The sequence below is a fragment of the Ranitomeya variabilis genome, chromosome 1, assembly GCF_051348905.1.
Source record: "Ranitomeya variabilis isolate aRanVar5 chromosome 1, aRanVar5.hap1, whole genome shotgun sequence".
NCBI classification, from domain to species: Eukaryota; Metazoa; Chordata; class Amphibia; order Anura; family Dendrobatidae; genus Ranitomeya; species Ranitomeya variabilis.
In genome coordinates, this window is record NC_135232.1 from 664,644,747 (window position 1) to 664,665,617 (window position 20,871).

Below are 20,871 nucleotides of genomic sequence, written 5' to 3' on the forward strand. Positions count from 1 at the left end.
ACATTGACCTAGACCACTACATTCCCCTTGTACTCTACACAGCCAGAATCTGACCCTGCTGAAAGTAAGGTTCCCCTTCCCGCATGTTATACCACCTTACACAGGGACAAAGAGGAAGGTGCAGATGAAAGTGCAGGTTCCTTCATCAGGTGGGGGGGCATACTCGTTGGCGACGTCACTGGCACAGGGCCCCTCAGAGTACGCAAAAGTGTCGCTGCTGGTGGGAGGCGCCCCCGCCATGCAAACACACCGCCGTACTTTGAGGGGCCCTGTGCCAGTGGCAATGCGAACGAGTGGGCCCCCCCTGCTTGCTCAGGATCACAGCACTTGCAACTTTTAAATACTTACCTTTCCCTGCAACACCGCCGTGACGTAGTCCGCATTTCCTGGGCCCACGAAAAACTTGAGCCAGCCCTACTCCCCCCACAACTTTCCCCCAATTCCTTATGCCCAACTATTATTATACAGTTAATTAAGATTGGCAAGCTTCAGAAACAAGAATGGATGTTTTTGGCATTAAAATGGGCACTGTAGGTGTTTTCCTGGCCTCCACTCACTGCCGACTATGCTTCCCCATTGACTTGCATTGGGTTTCGTGTTTCGGTCGATCCCCGACTTTTAGCGATAATCGGCCGACTGCACTCGACTCGACTCTGGACAAAATCGGGTTTCCCAAAACCCTACTCGATCTTAAAAAAATGAAAGTCGCTCAACCCTACTCTGGACCTCAGACTTGGCCGAAGGTTCACCTTCCACCAAGACAATGACCCTAAGCACACAGCTAAAATAACAAAGGAGTGGCTTCAGAACAAGTCTGTGACCACTCTTGACTGGCCCAGCCAGAGCCCTGACCTAAACCCAATTAAGCATCTCTGCAGAGACCTAAAAATGGCTGTCCACCAACGTTCACCATCCAATCTGACGGAACTGGAGAGGATCTGCAAGGAAGAATGGCAGAGGATCCCCAAATCCAGGTGTGAAAAACTTGTTGCATCATTCCCAAGAAGACTCATGGCTGTACTAGCTCAAAAGGGTTCTTCTACTCAATACTGAGCAAAGGGTCTGAATACTTATGACCATGTGATATTTCAGTTTATCTTTTTTAATAAATTTGCATTTGCATTTACTACAATTCTGTTTTTTTTTAGTCAAGATGGGGTGGAGAGTGCACATTAATGAGAAAACAAATGAACTTTTTTGAATTTACCAAATGGCTGCAATGAAACAAAGAGTGAAAAATTTAAAGGGGTCTGAATACTTTCCATACCCACTGTATATACACCATGTCGGCTTACTAATGTTTTACAAGCTAAATCCTTCACGTTTCAGATACTGTAACAAAACTATTAATTCATTTTTGACTTATATATGAAAGTTATTGCAAGTCTTCACAAAGACCGAATCTCAGCAACTACATGTTCAGAATTCAGGCCGCAGATGAGAAGTGTCCACTCTCCAATGTCATATCAACATTAAGTCTGTCTCGATGATCTCCTGTTACGAACGTAGAAAAATAAATACGTTGTGATGCAAAAATGAGGAACGCTAGCTGCTTCACTTGATGCCTTCACAGAAGAAGACATTGTGCTTTAGGAGGCTTTCAGAACGACCACTGGTAGAAAACATGTATGTACCATTCAGTATCTCCTATAGTTCCCTCTTCCTCCATAGCCTCCATCACCGTATCCTCCTCTGCCCTGGTAGCTTCCTTGTCCACCTCTATTAAAATCCCTTGCACCTGCATTGTACCCTCCTCTCCCATAACCACCACCGCCACCTCCACCTCGTCCACCTCCCCTCCAGCCTCCTCTTCCTCCGTCGTCCTGTCTTTTCTTCCATGGTGGCATTTCTGGAGGTGGAGGATCTATCTCTGAAGGTCTTCCTCCTCGATCCGGCACCCTGCCCATGAGAATCTGAAGTGCGATGTAGAGAGAACAAGTAAAATAGTCATTATCCAAACACATCTGATATTACCCAGAAAAAGAACCTTCTGGTTATCTAAATGGGTCCAAAGTTATGTAGCAATTCATTACTTAAAGGGGTTGTTCCCCATTAATAAAAGAAGCAAGCCACCCTGCACTCACCTTCCCCAGGTTCACCAGCGAGTCTATCCGGGTGTCTGCATCTCATGGATGTCACATCGACAGCCAATGAGTGAGCTCAGCGGCTTAGAGCGGGGCGTTCCTGCTGAGCTCACTGATTGGAAGCCGAGACTAGCCGTTGGATCCGGGTAAGATTACTTCAGTTTTATGACAAAGTTTAGATAGAAACTTATTCGAAAAGGAACAAACCCTTAAAAGGCTTTGCCCAACTTTGCAACCATTGCAATTTGTATTGTCTTGTGTGTAGGAACGATAAAGACCCATTATTGATGAGCTCAGTGCAGTTATACATACAGTAACTAATGGGCTGCTGTGTGTGTCGGAGCACAGACCACAGCTGTCAATCACTGCTGAGTGGGCAGGGAGAGACTGGCATATAACAGGGGGATCCTCCCTTTGTGATACCAACAGGTTTCAATATAAGAGCAAAATACATATCTATCAATCCGTGCATTGTTACCATGGAAAACTGTATTCTGGCACAAAGAGCGGGACAATAAGATCTCACAGTCGCCTCTGTCCTATTCTGGAGCGCTGCCGGTGGGCTAGCTGTGCTCACAATGATTATACAGCATATGGTCATGTCATATCATGCACATACACCATGACTGGGAATCAGAGCTCAGCAGATCCCATCCGCTGCTAGGTCTCCATAGTGACTGAAAGATGAGACCGGCTGACTAAGTCTTGGCCCCAGCTGTCGTGCCGGTCCCTTATTGTTCCGTCTCGTTAAGAAGCGTATAGAGCAAAACCAGAAAAAAACAAAATTGATATGTTTTTCATAAGCACTGAAGAGAGGTGTCCTCACTGCAGAGGGAGAGCACTGACTGTAGGGTTATATGTGGGATGGAAAATGATGATTACCAGGAGACGCTACAAGGAAAGATTGTGGGGTCATAAAGTCAGCGATGGGAAGCCCTACCTACAATCTTCACATATTCTATATCAAGATGTCAGGCATCAAGCTGGACCAATGTCCATCAGCTAGTACAGCTAGTGTGCAGGCGGAGGGAACAAAATATATCCCAGTCGATTTACCTTATTGATGGGGCACACCATCTTTTCTCGGGCAGATCCACTACTAGTACGGACTATCTTCGAGAAGTCCCGTCTGGCGGCCAAGAGATGCGGCACAGAAATTCTCGTTTTTGGGGACAGTGAGTAACGGATTGGTTGGTACACTCTTGCAATTTCATCCATTTTTGCCTAAAAGCACAGATAAAAGAAATAGTTGTACACTCATATGAAAAAAGGGAAAAAAAAACTTTTCCACAAATTAAACTGTTATAGTCTGTGTATTCTGACCTGTGATTTTGGATTATAAATCTAGAAATAGAGGTCATAAAGTAAGATGATCCTCATCAGGACAGCTGATTGTGGACTGTCCAATTCCCAGGACTGCTGCTGATCAGACACGGGTAACCTATCTCAAGGACGGGCAACCTAAACCAAGGCCGGACAGCCTATCCCAAGGACTTACAGCCTAATCCAAGGCCGGACAGCCCATCCCAAAGACGGGCAACCCATCCCAAAGACGGGCAACCCATCCCAAAGACGGGCAACCCATCCCAAAGACGGGCAACCCATCCCAAAGACGGGCAACCCATCCCAAAGACGGGCAACCCATCCCAAAGACGGGCAACCGATCCCAAAGACGGGCAACCTATCGCAAGGACAGGCAACCTATCGCAAGGACAGGCAACCTATCGCAAGGACAGGCAACCTATCACAAGGACAGGCAACCTATCACAAGGACAGGCAACCTATCACAAGGACAGGCAACCTATCACAAGGACAGGCAACCTATCACAAGGACAGGCAACCTATCACAAGGACAGGCAACCTATCTTGAAGATGGACAACCTATCACAAGGACGGACAACCCATCCCTAGACTGTCAATCAAAAAAAAAATATATATTTGTGAAAACCCTAGTAAGGTGAAACTCAAAATCAATTAGCTCTCCATAACTGCATCCAAAATACCTTTTCCATGTGATTCAGTAGCGGAGACCCGAACCGATGCAGTTTGATAAATTCATTACAAAAAAACGTGGCCTCACTGCACTGGGTGTGAACACACTGAAATGAACATTCGGTCTCATTGTTTGCCTACATGGCCCCCCCGCACACAAAGCTAGTCATTGGTCAAGTGTTGGGCAAGTGGTGCCGTCAATGTGCTGGCGAATCTGTTAGATAGGATTGTGTCCAGATTACACCAAACATTTAATGATACAATATACTGTTGGCGTGGCTTCATGCTGCCACATTGGTGTCCTGTGTCACACGACACGAAGGAACCCACCTTGGTTAGCCATGACAAAACTTTTCCAACTACTGTAAGTTTTATACTTTATTTTATGGGCACTTTCTTGGAAGGATCTGATCTCGCCAGTTCGTTATGCTTGTCCGTGTTATTACATTCATTACTATGATTTGCGACGCTCTGCAATTACAAGGGGACACAATCGGAAGGAAGCCCTACAGGATCCTAGGTGGCACCGTTAGAAGCTTCATATGGAAGTGCTGCCCTCGTGTGGCGTTTAGTGTCACTGCATATATATTTTCTCTCCTGTTAAGACTCCAAAGTGAAGAGACCGTAGTCTGGAAAGCTTGGGATTTGTTCCCATCATTTCAGCTAGCCCTTAAAAAGTACAGTATCAACCACTGAGGATTCTCAATTTTTATCATTTTTTAATCTGCTGGCTAACACAGTAGAAAGATATATTTTTCTTGGATCAGCTTTTTTACGTCCCATATATTGCACTTCCTGTGTCATTTTGCTTCATTCACCTTAGCTTTGTCGGACCACCCAAATGACTGCACGGTGACATCCAGCCGCTTTATTAACATCCTGCGACGGCACTCGTATTCTTTACAGAGAGCGTCATTAATTTTCTCCAGACGTTCCTATAATATAAGAGGCGCACAAAATTAAATGTCTGATGTGATGTTTTATATGTTTATGGGTTGGATGAAAGATTCATAGATCTTCAATATGACCAATATAGGGAAAACGGGTGTCACCGCTCCTGACGAGGAAACTGAAGGATACCATAAAACGTCTCAACCTTTTTACAATCATATGAATGTGAGAGTTGTATAAATCTACATTATTTATACTGCACCCGTGCGGTCATTTACAGTACATCACCATCCTCTGATCAAAGTTAACAGGGTTTCACGTATCTGCCAAACACAATATTAGATTTTTTTTGCCCCCTCCCATGTACCTGTCACCTTTCTGGCCCCTTAATGGTCAAGACCAATGAGACAAAGATTTTAATTTTCCTTATCACTTACAAGCTCATCATTTAGGTGTAATGCATATACAGAGAGGACGACTAGGACACCACAACAAGCAATCCCAAATTTCGTACGACTCCTAGTTATGAACGCAAGATTAAAAAAATAAATAAAAACTGAAAACTAATACTGACCTAAGTGCTCACCTCTCCGGCCGCCCGCTACTCACCGATCGATTGCCTTTCTTCAGCCATTGCGCAACCCCTCTCTGATCTCTTCATTACAGGTCAGGACGGCGTTCAGTCCTCACAATTCACCGATTGTTGCAATGTCAACACGACAAGACATGCACCACCACCTAATGACGAGAAGTGACCTCCGTGGCTTGGATGCAGGCGGAAGCCCTGGCGTATAACGAAGAGGTCTGAGAGGTGTCGCAAGATGGCGGTAAGAAGAGAACCAAATAGCGGGCAGCGAGGCAACAGAAGAGGTCAGTGATGAAGGATTCATTTTTTGTTTTGCCAGCCCTGTTCCAAAGCACATACAATTTTGGGTTATGAGCAAACCTACAGATCCACTCTAGTTTGTACCCTGGGAACTTAAGATTTGGGGGTCGTCATCTAGATCTATGGTGCCTTATCGTTCCTTTGTAGTTCTTAGATTTCATATGGAGACAGAGGATTTTCTCATATAAATCTCCATTGGATTCCATATTACAGAGTTATTCTGCATACCGAGGAGTGTATATGGAGACCCCGTAGAAAGGCAGCCGGGAGCCCATGTGCTTCCACACAGCCTCATGACGATAGCATTGCTTAATATGGCTGACAAGTAATAATTTAATCATTCTGTGGTTCTGCAGACCCTGTACTATCTACATACACCCCTCACCCACAAGTATACTGTATCGGACATGGCTTCCTCACCAGCTGCTGAGCAGTCAGATCCACATTGAGCAGGGCCTGGTTAACGCTGGCAGACTTCAGTTTTGGTAAAAGTTCCGTAACCTGCAAATAATAAATCAATTTAAATTCTAAGAATACAAAATAATATCAGTGCATACATGAGCAATAACATCTTACTGAAGGTATGGCCGTGAAAGGGATTTATCAGGGTCTGTGGAGGGTGAGGATCAGCTAAACCAGGGATGTCAACCTCAAAATTATAAACTTGGACAAAAGTAGCAAACCAACCTTGTTATTTATTAAAAAAAGGTCTACAATTGAGGAAGTTTTTCCTCATCATCAAATATAAAATGATAAACTTTTTCATATAGAAACAAACTTAACCCCTTCACCGCTGAGCCTGTGTTCACCTTCCTGACCAGGCCAAATTTTACAATTCTGACCACTGTCATTTTACGAGGTAATAGCTCTGGAACGCTCAGTGATTCCGAGAGACTGTTTTCTCGTGACATATTGTATTTCATGACAGTGGTAACATTTCTTCAATATGACTTGCGTTTATTTGTGAAAAAAAAAGGAAATTTGGTAAAAATTTTGCAACTTTTAATTTTATGCCCTTAAATCAGAGTCATATCGCACAAAATACTTAATAAAATTTCCCACATGTCTACTTCACTTTAATTTTTGAAACAATTTTATTTATTAGGAAGTTATAAGGGTTAAAAGTTGACCAACAATCAGACGAGGCATGATTATGAACCCTGTAAAACCTTGCAAAGGTGTGCAAAGATGACCAGGTCACGGCCTTACAAATCTGTAAAGCCGAGGCCTGGTGACTCAAACTCACCTGATGGTTGTAATGGCAACTTCTCATTACAGAAGAGAAAACGGAATTTCCTGAATGGGCTCAAAACGGAGCGTGCTGGAGTGCGCCAAGGACAAGGTTAAGATCTCATGAATCTATCGGGGAACGATAAGGAGGTGCCAGGTGGGCGACTCCTTGAAGAAAAGTCTTTACCTAGGAAGGAGACGCCAGATTTAATTGGAAAAGAATTGACAGAGCGGAAACCTGCTCATTAAGAGTACTGAGTGATAGACCCGAGTCAAGACCCGCTTGTAGAAAACCAAGGATGGAAGGAAGGAAAAAGGACATAGGAACCAAATTGTTGTCCTCACACCACCGGAAGAAGGCCTTCCAGTATCTGTGGTAGGCACATGAGGAAGCTGGTTTTCTCGCTCTAATCATGGTTTGAATGACCTGATGGGAAAAACGAGCCTCTATCAGAACTGCGGCCTCAACGGCAATGCCTTTAAACTTAAAGACTGTGAAGGCCTTGCAAAAGAAGATCCGGATGGTCTGGAAGCCTCCAGGGAACGTCCATGAGCTTGTTAACCAGATCTGCGTACGAGGCCCGTCATGTCCAGTCTGGAGCGATCAGGATTACAGGAATCCCTTCTGCCTTTTATCTTTTTCAAGATTCTCGGAATCAAGGAGGGGACAGAAAAAGAAAAGGCAGTTGGAAATGTGACCACGGGATTACTAGAGCATCGGAACCGATGCTAGGCTAGGGATCCCGGGACCTGGTTACGTACCAAGGAACCTTATGGTTCATCCGAGATGCCATCAGGTCAACGTCCGGTGTGCCCATTTCTGGCACATCTGGCTGAAAACTGTGGGGCTGAGTGACCACTCGCCTGATGCGAGACCCTGACGGCTCATAGAATCCGCTGCCCAATTTCCCACCCTCAGAATGTGCACGGCTGATATTGCGGGAACGTGACGTTCCACCCATCGCAGAATCCTTGTTACCTGTACCATAACCTGTTTGCTGCGTGTCCCACCTTCTTGGTTTATGAAAGCCACGGTAGTGGCGTCATTCAACTGTACGCGGACCAGCTAGCCTGTGAGGAGGGTATGCCAGTAGCAAAGGGCAAAGAAAATTGCCCTGATCTCCTGGAGATTGATGGGGCGAATGGCTTCTTGGGCGTTCCAGCAACCCTGCGGTGATGAAGAAAAGACCGCTCTCCAACCAAGGAGACTGGCGTCGGTGGTGATGACCTGCCACCGGAGGAGAGGAAGGAAAAACTTCCCTCGTAGGACTGAGGCTGATAGTGTGCATCAGGTAGGAACTGCCTCACCTTGAGAGGCAGAAGCACAGGTCGGTCCAGAGAGATTGTCCTCTTGTCCCAAGCCGACACGAGGGCCAGCTGAAGAGGACACGTATGGAACTGGACAAAGGGCACAGCTTCCATGGCGGCAACAATCATCCCCAGAACTCTCAAGCAGGACCGCAGGGGGAGAGGAGCTGGTAGCTTTAGAGTGCGGAACCCCAGGGAGAGAGAAAAAAATTCTCCTTTGGAAGGAAGACGTGGGCTTGGGCTGTGTCGAACCTCATGCCCAGAAAACACCAGGTGCTGAGCTAGGGTCAGGGAGAACTTCTCTCTGTTGGCAATCCAGCCGAGGTAGACCAAAGTGTCCAGGGTGATCTGAAGACTCTGGTCGCAGTCTCGGCTGGACGGCCCCTGGATCAGATGATCGTCCAAGTAAGGAATTATGAGAATCCCTTGGAGCGAATAGTGATCCTCCTGGATCGCAAACCATAAAAATCTCTGATGCTGAACACAAACAGAAATGTGAGATAAGCATCCTGAATGTAAATAAATTCTCCAGATTCTATGGAGGTGATTACCAAACATAGGGACTCCATCCTGCAAAGACGGATCCGAACGTGATGGTTCAATCGCTTGAGGTCCAAAATCGGAGGAAACGATCGGTCTTTCTTCGGGACTATGAAAAGATTGGAGTAGAACCCTGAAAACCGTTCATTACGGGGAACAGGTATGATTACTTCTGTGCGTAATAGAGAAGAGGCGGCCAGAAGAATCGCTTGGCCTAGGTGCTTCGGTATAACAGAGCCGTGGGAAAAAAAACAAAAAAACAAAACACCACATTTTTCCCACAAAAATCTTTTTTAAGCCAAAAATTTTGTATTTTCACAAGGGGATCTTCACACTGGGAAATGGGTAAAAATTTCACCATTATTTCTCCTACAATTTCTACTGAACGTGGCAATACCCCATATGTGGCTGTACAGTACTACTTTGCCATACGGAGAGACTTGGGAGAGATGGAGCGCTATTTGCCTCCTGGAGCGCAGATTTTCCTAGAATAGTTTGCAGACTCCATATACAGAGCCCCTGAGTGCTAGAAAAGCAGAATCACCTCAAGTAACCCCATTTGATATTTTGAGAGCTATATATTTTCCATATTTCGGCTGACAGTCATGTGATGGCATGTTTTTTGCAGGACGAGCTGACGTTTTTATTGGTACCATTTTCGGGCACATGACTTTTTTTTTTTTTTAATTTCTTTCTATTATGATTTTTGGGAGGCAGAATGAACAGAAACCAGCAATTCAGGAATTGATTTTTTTTATGTCATTCCGCGTGTGTTAAGAGTGATAAGACTGCTTTTTTCTTCGGGTCAGTATGATTACAGCAATAACACATCTATGTTTTTTATGTTTTGGCGCTTTTAAAACACGTTTATAGAAAAACTTATTTTTGTATCGTTTTATTCTGAGAGCTATAACTTTTTTATTTTTCCGCTGATGGAGCTGTATGGTGGCTTATTTTTTGTGGGACAAAACGACATTTTCAGCGGTACCATTTTTATTTACTTTCATCTTTTTGATCATGTTTTATTCCACAACTTGCTAAAGCATGCTCTGAGCATGATCTAGCATGCTTGGTAACTCTGGTGACCCGGTTATCATCAGGATGACATTGGGTCACCATGGCAACGATCAGTCTCTCGCGATGATGTCGCGGGGGCGCCGAACGGAGTGCAAAGGGGGATCCCTTCCTCTGTGACCGATTTCGATTGCAGTATTTAGTTGGCTAAAATGCCAGGAGTGGTGCGGGCTCCACTCCTACACGGAGTGCCGGGTGTCAGCTGAAGAATCAGCTGACACCCGGCAGCAATGCAAAATCGCCACGATGTATCCACACATCCAAGGTCGGTAAGTGCCAGGTGACCTGGAAGTATGGATACGTCAAAAGGTCATAAAGGGGTTGTTCCACAAACTAAGTACATTTTAATTAATAGTTCTTAAGAGTAAGATTACATGACAGGAGAATTGGGTATGGGCGTACTTAGACATTATGGGGCCCCATAGCAGAACTTCCTATTCTTCCTCCACCCCATCTCCAAAAAAAAAACAACCCTTAACATTAGGTGGGGTCACAGAAGGGGAACATCTCATAACTTTGCAGCCCATGCTAAGGAATGTTCCTTCTACTGAACTCCCTAGATTGCACTTTCATTGCTCCCATACAGTATGATGCCAACAAAAATGTCCTTCAAACACAGTGTGTGACATCCTCCACAGTACTCTCCACATGCACAGTATGACCCTACTGAACCACCCCCTTTAACACCTGGTAAAGTTTGGTGACCCCCAATACAGTATGATGCGACAATTGCAGTTCCCACACAGTATAATGGTCCCCAGGTAGTCCTTCATACATTACAGTAGACCCAACATAGTACTCCATACAGTATAATAGCCCCGACATATCCCTCTATAATGAATAATGAGCCCCACAAAGTTCTTCATACAGAATAATGGCCCCACATAGTGCTCCATACAGAAAATGGCCCTCGTAGTGCTCCATACAGAATAATATCCCAACAAAGTCCTTCATACAGAATAATGGCCTCACAGTCCTTCATAAAGAATAATAGCCCCTCGTAGTGCTCCATACAGAAAATGGCCTCACATAGTGCTCCATACAGAATAATGGCCCCACATGGCCAAATATAATCACCCTGTAGGCCAGAGTTTGACATGTCTGAGCTAGACAACAAATGCACCAGATAAGGTTTCTGATTTTAAAAATAATAACTGTATGCGGTGGTCATAACCTCATTAAGTAAGAGGGTCTTATGACAAGATTTTGCAGAATATATAATAGTAAATTAATTGCAGCATTTAAAATAAATAATTACCTCTACTTACCGTATATACTTGAGTATAAGCCGACCCGAGTATAAGCCGAGACCCCTAATTTTGCCACAAAAAACTGGGAAAACTTAATGACTCGAGTATAAGCCTAGGGTGGGAAATGCAGCAGCTACTGGTAAATTTCAAAAATAAAAATAGATACCAATAAAAGTAAAATTAATTGAGACATCAGTAGGTTAAGTGTTTTTGAATATCCATATTGAATCAGGAGCCCCATATAATGCTCCATGCAGTTCATGATGGCCCCATAAGATCTCCATATTAAAATATGCCCCATATAATGCTGCACAAAGGTTAATAATGGCACCATAAGATGCTCTATAGAAACATTTGCCCCTTACAATGCTGTATAAATGTTGATTATGGCCCCATAAGATGCTCCATAGATTATGCCCCATATAATGCTGTATAAAGGTTGATGGCCCCATAAGATACTCCATAAATTAAACCCCATAAAATGCTCCGTAGATTATGCCCCATAAAATGCTCCACAGATTATGCCTCATAAAATGCTCCACAGATTATGCCTCACAAAATGCTCCACAGATTATGCCCCATAAAATGCTCCATAGATTATGCCCCATAAAACGCTCCACAGATTATGCCCCATAAAATGCTCCATAGATTATGCCCCATAAAATGCTCCACAGATTATGCCCCATAAAATGCTCCATAGATTATGCCCCATAAAATGCTCCACAGATTATGCCTCATAAAATGCTCCACAGATTATGCCTCACAAAATGCTCCACAGATTATGCCCCATAAAAAGCTCCATAGATTATGCCCCATAAAACGCTCCACAGATTATGCCCCATAAAATGCTCCATAGATTATGCCCCATAAAATGCTCCACAGATTGTGCCCCATAAAATGCTCCACAGATTATGCCCCATAAAATGCTCCATAGATTATGCCCCATATGCTGTTGCTGAGATTAACATTAAAAAAATCACATACTCACCTCTCGTCGCTCAGGCCCCCGGCACTTGCGATATTCACCTTCCCCGTTCGCCGCTCCATCTTCCGGCTCTGACTGTTCAGGCAGAGGGCGCACACCAACTACGTCATCGTACCCTCTGACCTGAGCAGTCACAGGCAGAGGACGCGGAAGATGGAGCAGCGCCCGGCAGTGGAACGGGTACAGGTGAATATCGGAATGCTAACCCTCCCCCGTTATACTCACCAGCTCCCGGCACGGTCCCTGGCAGCTTCTCACTGTCAGATGGTCTCCAGGAGCCGGCAGGTTCTTCCTATGTTCAGCGGTCACGTACCGCTCATTAAAGTAATGAATATGCGTCCATATTCATTACTTTAATGAGCGGTACCACGTGAACGCTGAACACAGGAAGAGCTGCTTGGAGACCATCGGACATGCAGGGACCGCGCCAGGAGCAGGTGAGTATGTGATAGCCGCCGCTCCCCCTCCCCCGCTGACCCCCTGGGACAAAATACTCGAGTATAAGCCGAGGGGGGCACTTTCAGCCTAAAAAAATGGGCTGAAAATCCCAGTTTATACTCGAGTATATACGGTAGTTATACCATCAGAAATGAAGAGCAGCTGGTAGAAGCTGGCACATAAAACAAGTCCCCACCTTTTCCTCTATGCTTTTTAACATTAAGGAGATGTTTGAAGATGATTGATCAGTAAGCCGAAGAGCTTCACAGATAGTTTTGGTCTCCTTATATGCGTCATCACCCGAACTCGAGTCTTTCTTTTTGTATTGTAGAATTTGTAAGGCCTGAAGCTCTGAACCTAAAAATACTGGAAGACATGAACAACAGCGTAAGATGAAGGTCACACTAGGTGACGGCTACAGGACACAACAGACAAGTTAGTTGTATCTCGCCTAATATGAGACTGAAAAATATGGAATCAGCAGCTAAGAATGTAAGCAAATTGAAAAACAGAAAATAGAACCACAGACTACTGCCAGAGTTTAATCCAATCAGCAGGGGATTTTGTCATGTAAAGCCTAAAGTGAATCTGCGACCAAGTTTTTGCTATGTAATCTGAGAGCAGCATGATGCAGGGGCAGGGACCCCGATACCAGCGATGTGTCACTTACTGGGCTGCTTGGTGTGGTTTTTATAAAAATCATAGTAAACATAATATATATATATATATATATATATATATATATATATATATATATATATATATATATATATATATTCTAGATGGTGGCCCGTTTCTAACGCATCGGGTATTCTAGAATGCACAGCCACGTAGTATATAACACAGCCCACTTAGTATATAGCATGGCCACGTAGTATATTGCACAGCCACGTAGTATATAACACAGGCCACGCAGTATATAGCAATGTGGACACCATATCCCTGTTAAAAAAACAATTAAAATAAAAAATAGTTACCGGTATATAGTCACCTTCCGTCGGCCCCTGGATCCAGCTGAGGCCTTTACCGATGCTCCTCGTGATGCTCCGTTCCCAGTAATGCTTTGCGGCAATAACCCGTGATCATGTAGTGGTCTCGCGAGACAGCCACGTGATCTCGGCTCATTGCCGCAATGCATTCTTGTGACCGGAGCGCGAGGAGCGGGAAAGGCTGGCGCGGACGGCGGCGGACTCTGGAAGGTGAGAATGTAATGTTTTAGTTTTTTTTATTATTATTTTTAACCTTCTATGTTTTTACTATTGGTGCTGCATAGGCAGCATCAATAGTAAAAAGTGAAGCAGTGCTAAATCCCGCCCCAATCTCGTTGATTGGTCGTGGCCGTTTTGCCGCGAGCCAACAGCGATGGGCACAGTCCGGCGGCAAAATGGCCGCTCCTTCCTCCCCGCAGTCAGTGCCCGCTTCATAATCAGGGTGGATAAAAATCAATGTTTTTTTAAAAAAATCAAAAAAATCGGATTTTTTTGATTTAAATCGGATTTTTTTGATTTAAATCGGATTTTTTTGATTTAAATCGGATTTTTTTCAATAAACTGCTTTTTGAGGAAAATATTTTACCATCCAAAGGTTCTTCCATCATGAGATAAAGCTGAGTTGTTTAACTCAGTAGAATAAAGGCTGTATATGTGTAACATTCACAATGCCATGCTCTTCCAGAGGTTTCTGTAGGATGCTGACTATCCAACAAGTTTGGGCATGTCAACTGAATGGAAAAAGAAACTAAACCAAAAGTGAAACCAAGCTAGAAGTGTGGAATTAAAGGGGCAGTATGAACAAAATGTGGAGGCTATTAATAGTTTATACAATTAAGACATGCTGCTTTTAAACACCTACCTATTGCCATATAGTAAAACAAAAAAGATTTTTACTTACTTTGGGGTCCCCCCCTCACCCTGGCGTTAGATCGTTGCCCCTAGTTTCGTCCGTGTAACTATGGGCGCACATGCGCACTGCTCTCACTTCTCATTTTAATCGTGATTTATATTAAAAAAAACCTTTTGATTTAAATCAGTGATTTAAATCATGATTAAAATCATGATTTAAATCGATCCGATTTAAATAGAAAAAAATCTTTTGATTTAAATCGTGATTTAAATCATGATTTAAATCGGCGTGATTTAAATCAATCCACCCTGTTCATAATCCCCTCCAGTCAGCGCTCACATAGGGTTAATGGCAGCGGTAACGGACAGCGTTATGCCGCGGTGTAATGCACTCCGTTACCGCTGCTATTAACCCTGTGTGACCAACTTTTTACTATTCATGCTGCCTATGCGGCATCAATAGTAAAAAGATCTAATGTTAAAAATAATTTAAAAAATAAAAAATCGTTATATACTTACCGTCCGTCGGCCCCCGCATCCAAAACAGGCCTTTCCCGCTCCTCGCGACGCTCCGGTGACCGCTCCATGCATTGCGATCTCACGAGATGATGACGTAGCGGTCTCGCAAGACCGCTACGTCATCATCTCGCGAGACCGCAATGCACTCTTGAGACCGGAGTGCACGAGGAGCGTCGGTAAACGCTTCGCCTGGATCCGGGGGCCAACGGAAGGTGAGTATATAACTATTTTTTATTTTAATTCTTTTTTTTTTAACAGGGATATGATGCCCACATTCTTATATACTGCGTGAGCTGTGCTATATACTACGTGGGCTGTGCAATATACTACGTGGGCTGTGCTATATACTACGTGGGCTGTGCTATATACTACGTGGGCTGTGCTATATACTACGTGGGCTGTGCTATATACTACGTGGGCTGTGCTATATACTACGTGGGCTGTGCTATATACTACGTGGGCTGTGCTACATACTACGTGGGCTGTGCTACATACTACGTGGGCTGTGCTACATACTACGTGGGCTGTGCTATACACTGCGTGGGCTGTGCAATAAACTATGTGGCCTGTGCAATATACTACATGGCTGTGCAATATACTACATGGCTGTGCTATATACTACGTGGCCTGTGTTATATACTGCGTGCGTGGGCTGTGCTATATACTATGTGGCTGTTATATACTCCGTGGGCTGTGCTATATACTCCGTGGGCTGTGCTATATACTACGTGGCTGTGCTATATACTACGTGGCTGTGCTATATACTACGTGGCTGTGCTATATACTACGTGGCCGGCCGCGAACAATCAGCGACAGGCGCAGTCTGGCCGCGAATTGGAGCGGAATTTGAACCACGCTTCGCTAACTGGTCACGGCTGGCCGAATCCTGTGTATTCAATGTATTATTCTAAAATCTTCATAAACAAACTACATACATATTCTAGAATACCTGATGCGTTAGAATCGGGCTACCATCCAGTGTGTATATATATATATATATATATATACACATACATACATACACACACACACACACACACGCACACACATACACAGTACAGACCAAAAGCTTGGACACACCTTCTCATTTACAGATTTTTCTGTATTTTCATGACTATGAAAATTGTACATTCACACTGAAGGCATCAAAACTATGAATTAACACATGTGGAATTATATACTTAACAAAAAAGTGTGAAACAACTGAAATTATGTCTTATATTCTAGGTTGTTCAAAGTGTCCACCTTTTGCTTTGATGACTGCTTTGCACACTCTTGGCATTATCTTGATGAGCTTCAAGAGGTAGTCACCGGAAATAATCTTCCAACAATCTTGAAAGAGTTCCCAGAGATGCTTAGCACTTGTTGGATCTTTTGCCTTCACTCTGCGGTCCAGCTCACCCCAAACCATCTCGATTGGGTTCAGGTCTGGTGACTGTGTAGGCCAGGTCATCTGGCGTAGCACCCCATCACTCTCCTTCTTGGTCAAATAGCCCTTACACAGCCTGGAGGTGTGTTTGGGGTCATTGTCCTGTTGAAAAATGATGGTCCAACTAAATGCAAACCGGATGGAATAGCATGCCGCTGCAAGATGCTGTGGTAGCCATGCTGATTCAGTATGCCTTCAATTTTTAATAAATCCCCAACAGTGTCACCAGCAAAGCACCCCCACACCTCCTCCTCCATGCTTCACGGTGGGGACTTGCAGCGGATACCGCGTGGCTCTCGTGCCTCTTCCCCTCCCGCTAGCCGGACTGACCTACCATTCAAAACTGTTTTCAGTGCAATTTTTCCAGTTAAACTTACATTTTGATGCGAATCAATTAATTCCTACCGGGGTTCTACTATATATACCATTCATGCTATATTTAGCACACTGATGAAGGTCCATTGCAAACCGAAACGTTTGTGACTACTGTATGTATATTAAACACCCCCCTTTTTGCATCACATTGGAGTGTGCTAGTTGTAACTATTCCACGTATTAAGGTTTGGGAACCTATATCTATGCACCTCCTCTTTTAGGCTGTGCTGAACATTTTCTATATCACGGTGGGAACCAGGCATGTAGAGTCCATCTGTTCACCTTTTCTGCGTCACACAAAGACACGGTGGTTGGAACCAATGATCTCATATTTGGACTCAGACCAAAGCACAGATTTCCACTGGTCTAATGTCCATTCCTTGTGTTCTTTAGCCCAAACAAGTCTCTTCTGCTTGTTGCCTGCCCTTAGCAGTGGTTTCCTAGCAGCTATTTTACCATGAAGGCCTGCTGCACAAAGTCTCCTCCTAACAGTTGTTGTAGAGATGTGTCTGCTGCTAGAACTCTGTGTGGCATTGACCTGGTCTCTATTCTGAGCTGCTGTTAACCTGCGATTTCTGAGGCTGGTGACTCGGATAAACTTATCCTCAGAAGCAGAGGTGACTCTTGGTCTTCCTTTCCTGGGGCAGTCCTCATGTGAGCCAGTTTCTTTGTAGCGCTTGATGGTTTTTGCCACTGCACTTGGGGACACTTTCAAAGTTTTCCCAATTTTTCAGACTGACTGACCTTCAATTCTTAAAGTAATGATGGACACTCGTTTTTCTTTACTTAGAATTTGTATTATGGCAGGAAAAAAGCAGCTAACAGTCTATTCAGTAGGACTATCAGCTGTGTATCCACCAGACTTCTGCATAACACAACTGATGGTCCCAACCCCATTTATAAGGCAAGAAATCCCACTTATTAAACCTGACAGGGCACACCTGTGAATTGAAAATCATTCCCGGTGACTACCTCTTGAAGCTCTTCAAGAGAATGCCAAGAGTGTGCAAAGCAGTCATCAAAGCAAAACGTGGCTACTTTGAAGAACCTAGAATATAAGACATATTTTCAGTTGTTTCACACTTTTTTGTTAAGTATTTATTTCCACATGTGTTAATTCATAGTTTTGATGCCTTCAGTGTGAATGTACAATTTTCATAGTCATGAATTGAAAATACAGAAAAATCTTTAAATGAGAAGGTGTGTCCAAACTTTTGGTCTGTACTATATATACACACACACTCAGCAGGCAGGTGGGACCCGCATTTGTACACAAATGCAGGTCCCAGAGAAGGGGCTTGCATCTGTCAGACATTTATGACATATCCATTGTCTAAGAAGGGAGTTTAGTAACATTTATGACAATCCAGAGGTCAATATCAGGTAAAGTATGCATTTATCATATTATAGGTCAGTTATAGCCAACTTTTCGGTGAAGGGGCACAGTCACATAGAATCCAGAATGAATCCATATGCTTTAATCATTACACATGAATATATGGCTACCCTATCCCTCCTGAGTGAAACCTAATTACAGGGCATCACAAAAACCTTCTACCAAAAGGAAGCGTGAAGTCCGAGTGGCAGTTTAGCATCACCTTAAAGAATGATGTACCACCGAGTGGCTATTAACACTGCATTTTGGCCCTTCTGGCGGCTGTTCCACGTGAATCCATGAAAAACAGAAATCAGATGAAAACCTGAGACAGAGCCATAGCGTGTAATGGGAAAAAGATCAAATGGCTTGTGTGCATAATTCTGGAGGAGTCCATCATTTCAGACGGACGCAAAAACTTAGCCACTGTTCAGCAGGCAGATGTGTCCGCCAGGGTCCAGAGTTCTTCTCCTCTAACACTGGCTACAGGCTTGTACTTTAGATTTCATCAGTAGAGAAAAGCACTGAAAAGGATTCATTCCCAAGCAGGAAAGCTCTGGAACGACAGTGCTGGTGTGAAAAGACATACTGATTAGTGATAACTGCAAGTGCTCGTTATGTTCGTTTGCCGAGGCTGCTCAGCTATGCACAGAGTATCGCGGGTGCTCGAGTGACTTATTTGAATCCCCACGGCCGCATGTTTCATGGTTGACAAAAATACCAGATTCATTGTGGTGACTGATGTCAGTCACCCCACAAAAGCATATACTTCCATGCACTATAAGAATGCTAATCAAGAGAAACAATGGAAGCTTGTTTAAAAGGTATAAATACGAACTTTATTGAAAAAATGACACACTTAAAAGCCAAGCACTTATCAAAATAATGATAGTGCAACACAAAAAGAATGACAATTGACATAAGACACCAGACGAGTAAGGGTTTACCGCACAATGAATATTATATATTAGGGAAATGCCCCATGTTTCAAGAAAAAGGCATAAGTACTCAAATTGAACCTCAAAACCCCCATGCATATATATCCTCAGGGATACACCGTAAGTCCCATATGTAAGTTGTAACAGGGCCCAGACCCATACTAGTTGCCTATTATCAAATGCATGGGGATGAACAAGGACAGTAGGAATACCTCACCTAAGTGCATGCTGAGGCTCATCCGCACTTAGGTGAGGTATTCCTACTGTCCTTGTTCATCCCCATGCATTTGGTAATAGGCAACTAGTATGGGTCTGGGCCCTGTTACAACTTACATATGGGACTTACGGTGTATCCCTGAGGATATATATGCATGGGGGTTTTGAGGTTCAATTTGAGTACTTATGCCTTTTTCTTGAAACATGGGGCATTTCCTTAATATATAATATTAATTGTGCGGTAAACCCTTACTCGTCTGGTGTCTTATGTCAATTGTCATTCTTTTTGTATTGCACTATCATTATTTTGATAAGTGCTTGGCTTTTAAGTGTGTCATTTTTTCAATAAAGTTCGTATTTATACCTTTTAAACAAGCTTCCATTGTTTCTCTTGATTAGCATGTTTCATGGTTGGTAGACAGCCATAAAAGATGCCTGACAAACATGGGCAATCCCGCATGTTTGTGGCTCTCTAACAGCCACGAAACATGCGGCAGCGGAGATTTGAACATGTCACTCGAGCACCCTCTATGCATACCTGAGAACTCTCGGCAAACTCAAGTAACGAGCACTTATGGTCATCACTAGTACTCCCTTTAATGGCTGCACACAGGTCTAGAACACACGGGCTCTGTTCATACTACTGGTGCCATCTTTTATCAGGCTTCTGTTGCTTTTGATGCCAAAAATACCAGTCCGTGCTATGGTCACCATAAAGAAAAAAACATAAAAACCTTTTTATAAGTCCAGCTGTTCGAGCTGTCATGGCTCCATTATTGAAGTCATGATACTAGGATCAATTTTGGACTCCATTGGTCCATAATGACTACTGACGGCCTTTGATCACTTAGATTTTCTTTTCGCTGTACTCACACAGTAGTTTCAGGCAGTCCTCCTTCTTCTTTAATCTGTCTTTAATGTCTCCAGAAACCAAAGCAGGGTAAGGGCAGGAGAGTTCCTTCAAGAAACCACTTATTTCCAATTGAACACTTTCGACATCACCACCTAGAAATCGAAATTGGACTCTTAGATTTTTCCCTACAATCAGTACAATGTTTTCATATTTTCAATTCATATTGTGTCCAAGTATTATTATTATATATGTTTTTCAAGGGTAGAAAATGCTGCACTTTATAGTACCAGCAAAGTGAATCAGATTTCTGTAACATCGTGCACAAGCTGCTAATTTTTTTTTCCTGCAGATCTGAACCAGTTTTTTTTTTAATCTGCAGCATGGCAATTCTTTCATCATTTTCACACTGTTTTTCACCCATTCAAGTAAATATGGTAAAAATGCATCAGAACAGAAACGCGCTGATTTTCCGCAAAGCTTTTTCCTGACAACAATCTGATTCTTGGTGCAGAAAACTTTGCTGCAATACTCAATGTATGCACATAGCCTTACAGTTCCCGCAAAGTGTAAGGGATTTATAGAAACCTCATGCACACTATTTAATTTTTTTTTTTTTAAACACAGCAAAAACTTTTTAAATGCGCAAC

At 43.5% G+C, this 20,871-nt stretch overlaps 1 protein-coding gene across 1 annotated transcript in view; it reads right to left on the reverse strand.

Moving 5' to 3' along the window:
- Positions 1–724: 724 nt before the first annotated feature.
- The window catches only part of FAM98B (family with sequence similarity 98 member B), a 28,570-nt gene continuing 8,423 nt past the window's right edge, over positions 725–20,871 (reverse strand). The window contains exons 3-8 of the mRNA XM_077263615.1: positions 20,245–20,376; positions 12,875–13,044; positions 6,274–6,354; positions 4,895–5,011; positions 3,141–3,308; positions 725–1,913 (exon numbers count right to left, since the gene is read on the reverse strand). Coding sequence (XP_077119730.1) covers positions 1,638–1,913; positions 3,141–3,308; positions 4,895–5,011; positions 6,274–6,354; positions 12,875–13,044; positions 20,245–20,376 — 944 coding nt within the window. The 3' untranslated portion in view covers positions 725–1,637. The remainder of the gene's footprint in view (positions 1,914–3,140; positions 3,309–4,894; positions 5,012–6,273; positions 6,355–12,874; positions 13,045–20,244; positions 20,377–20,871) is intronic.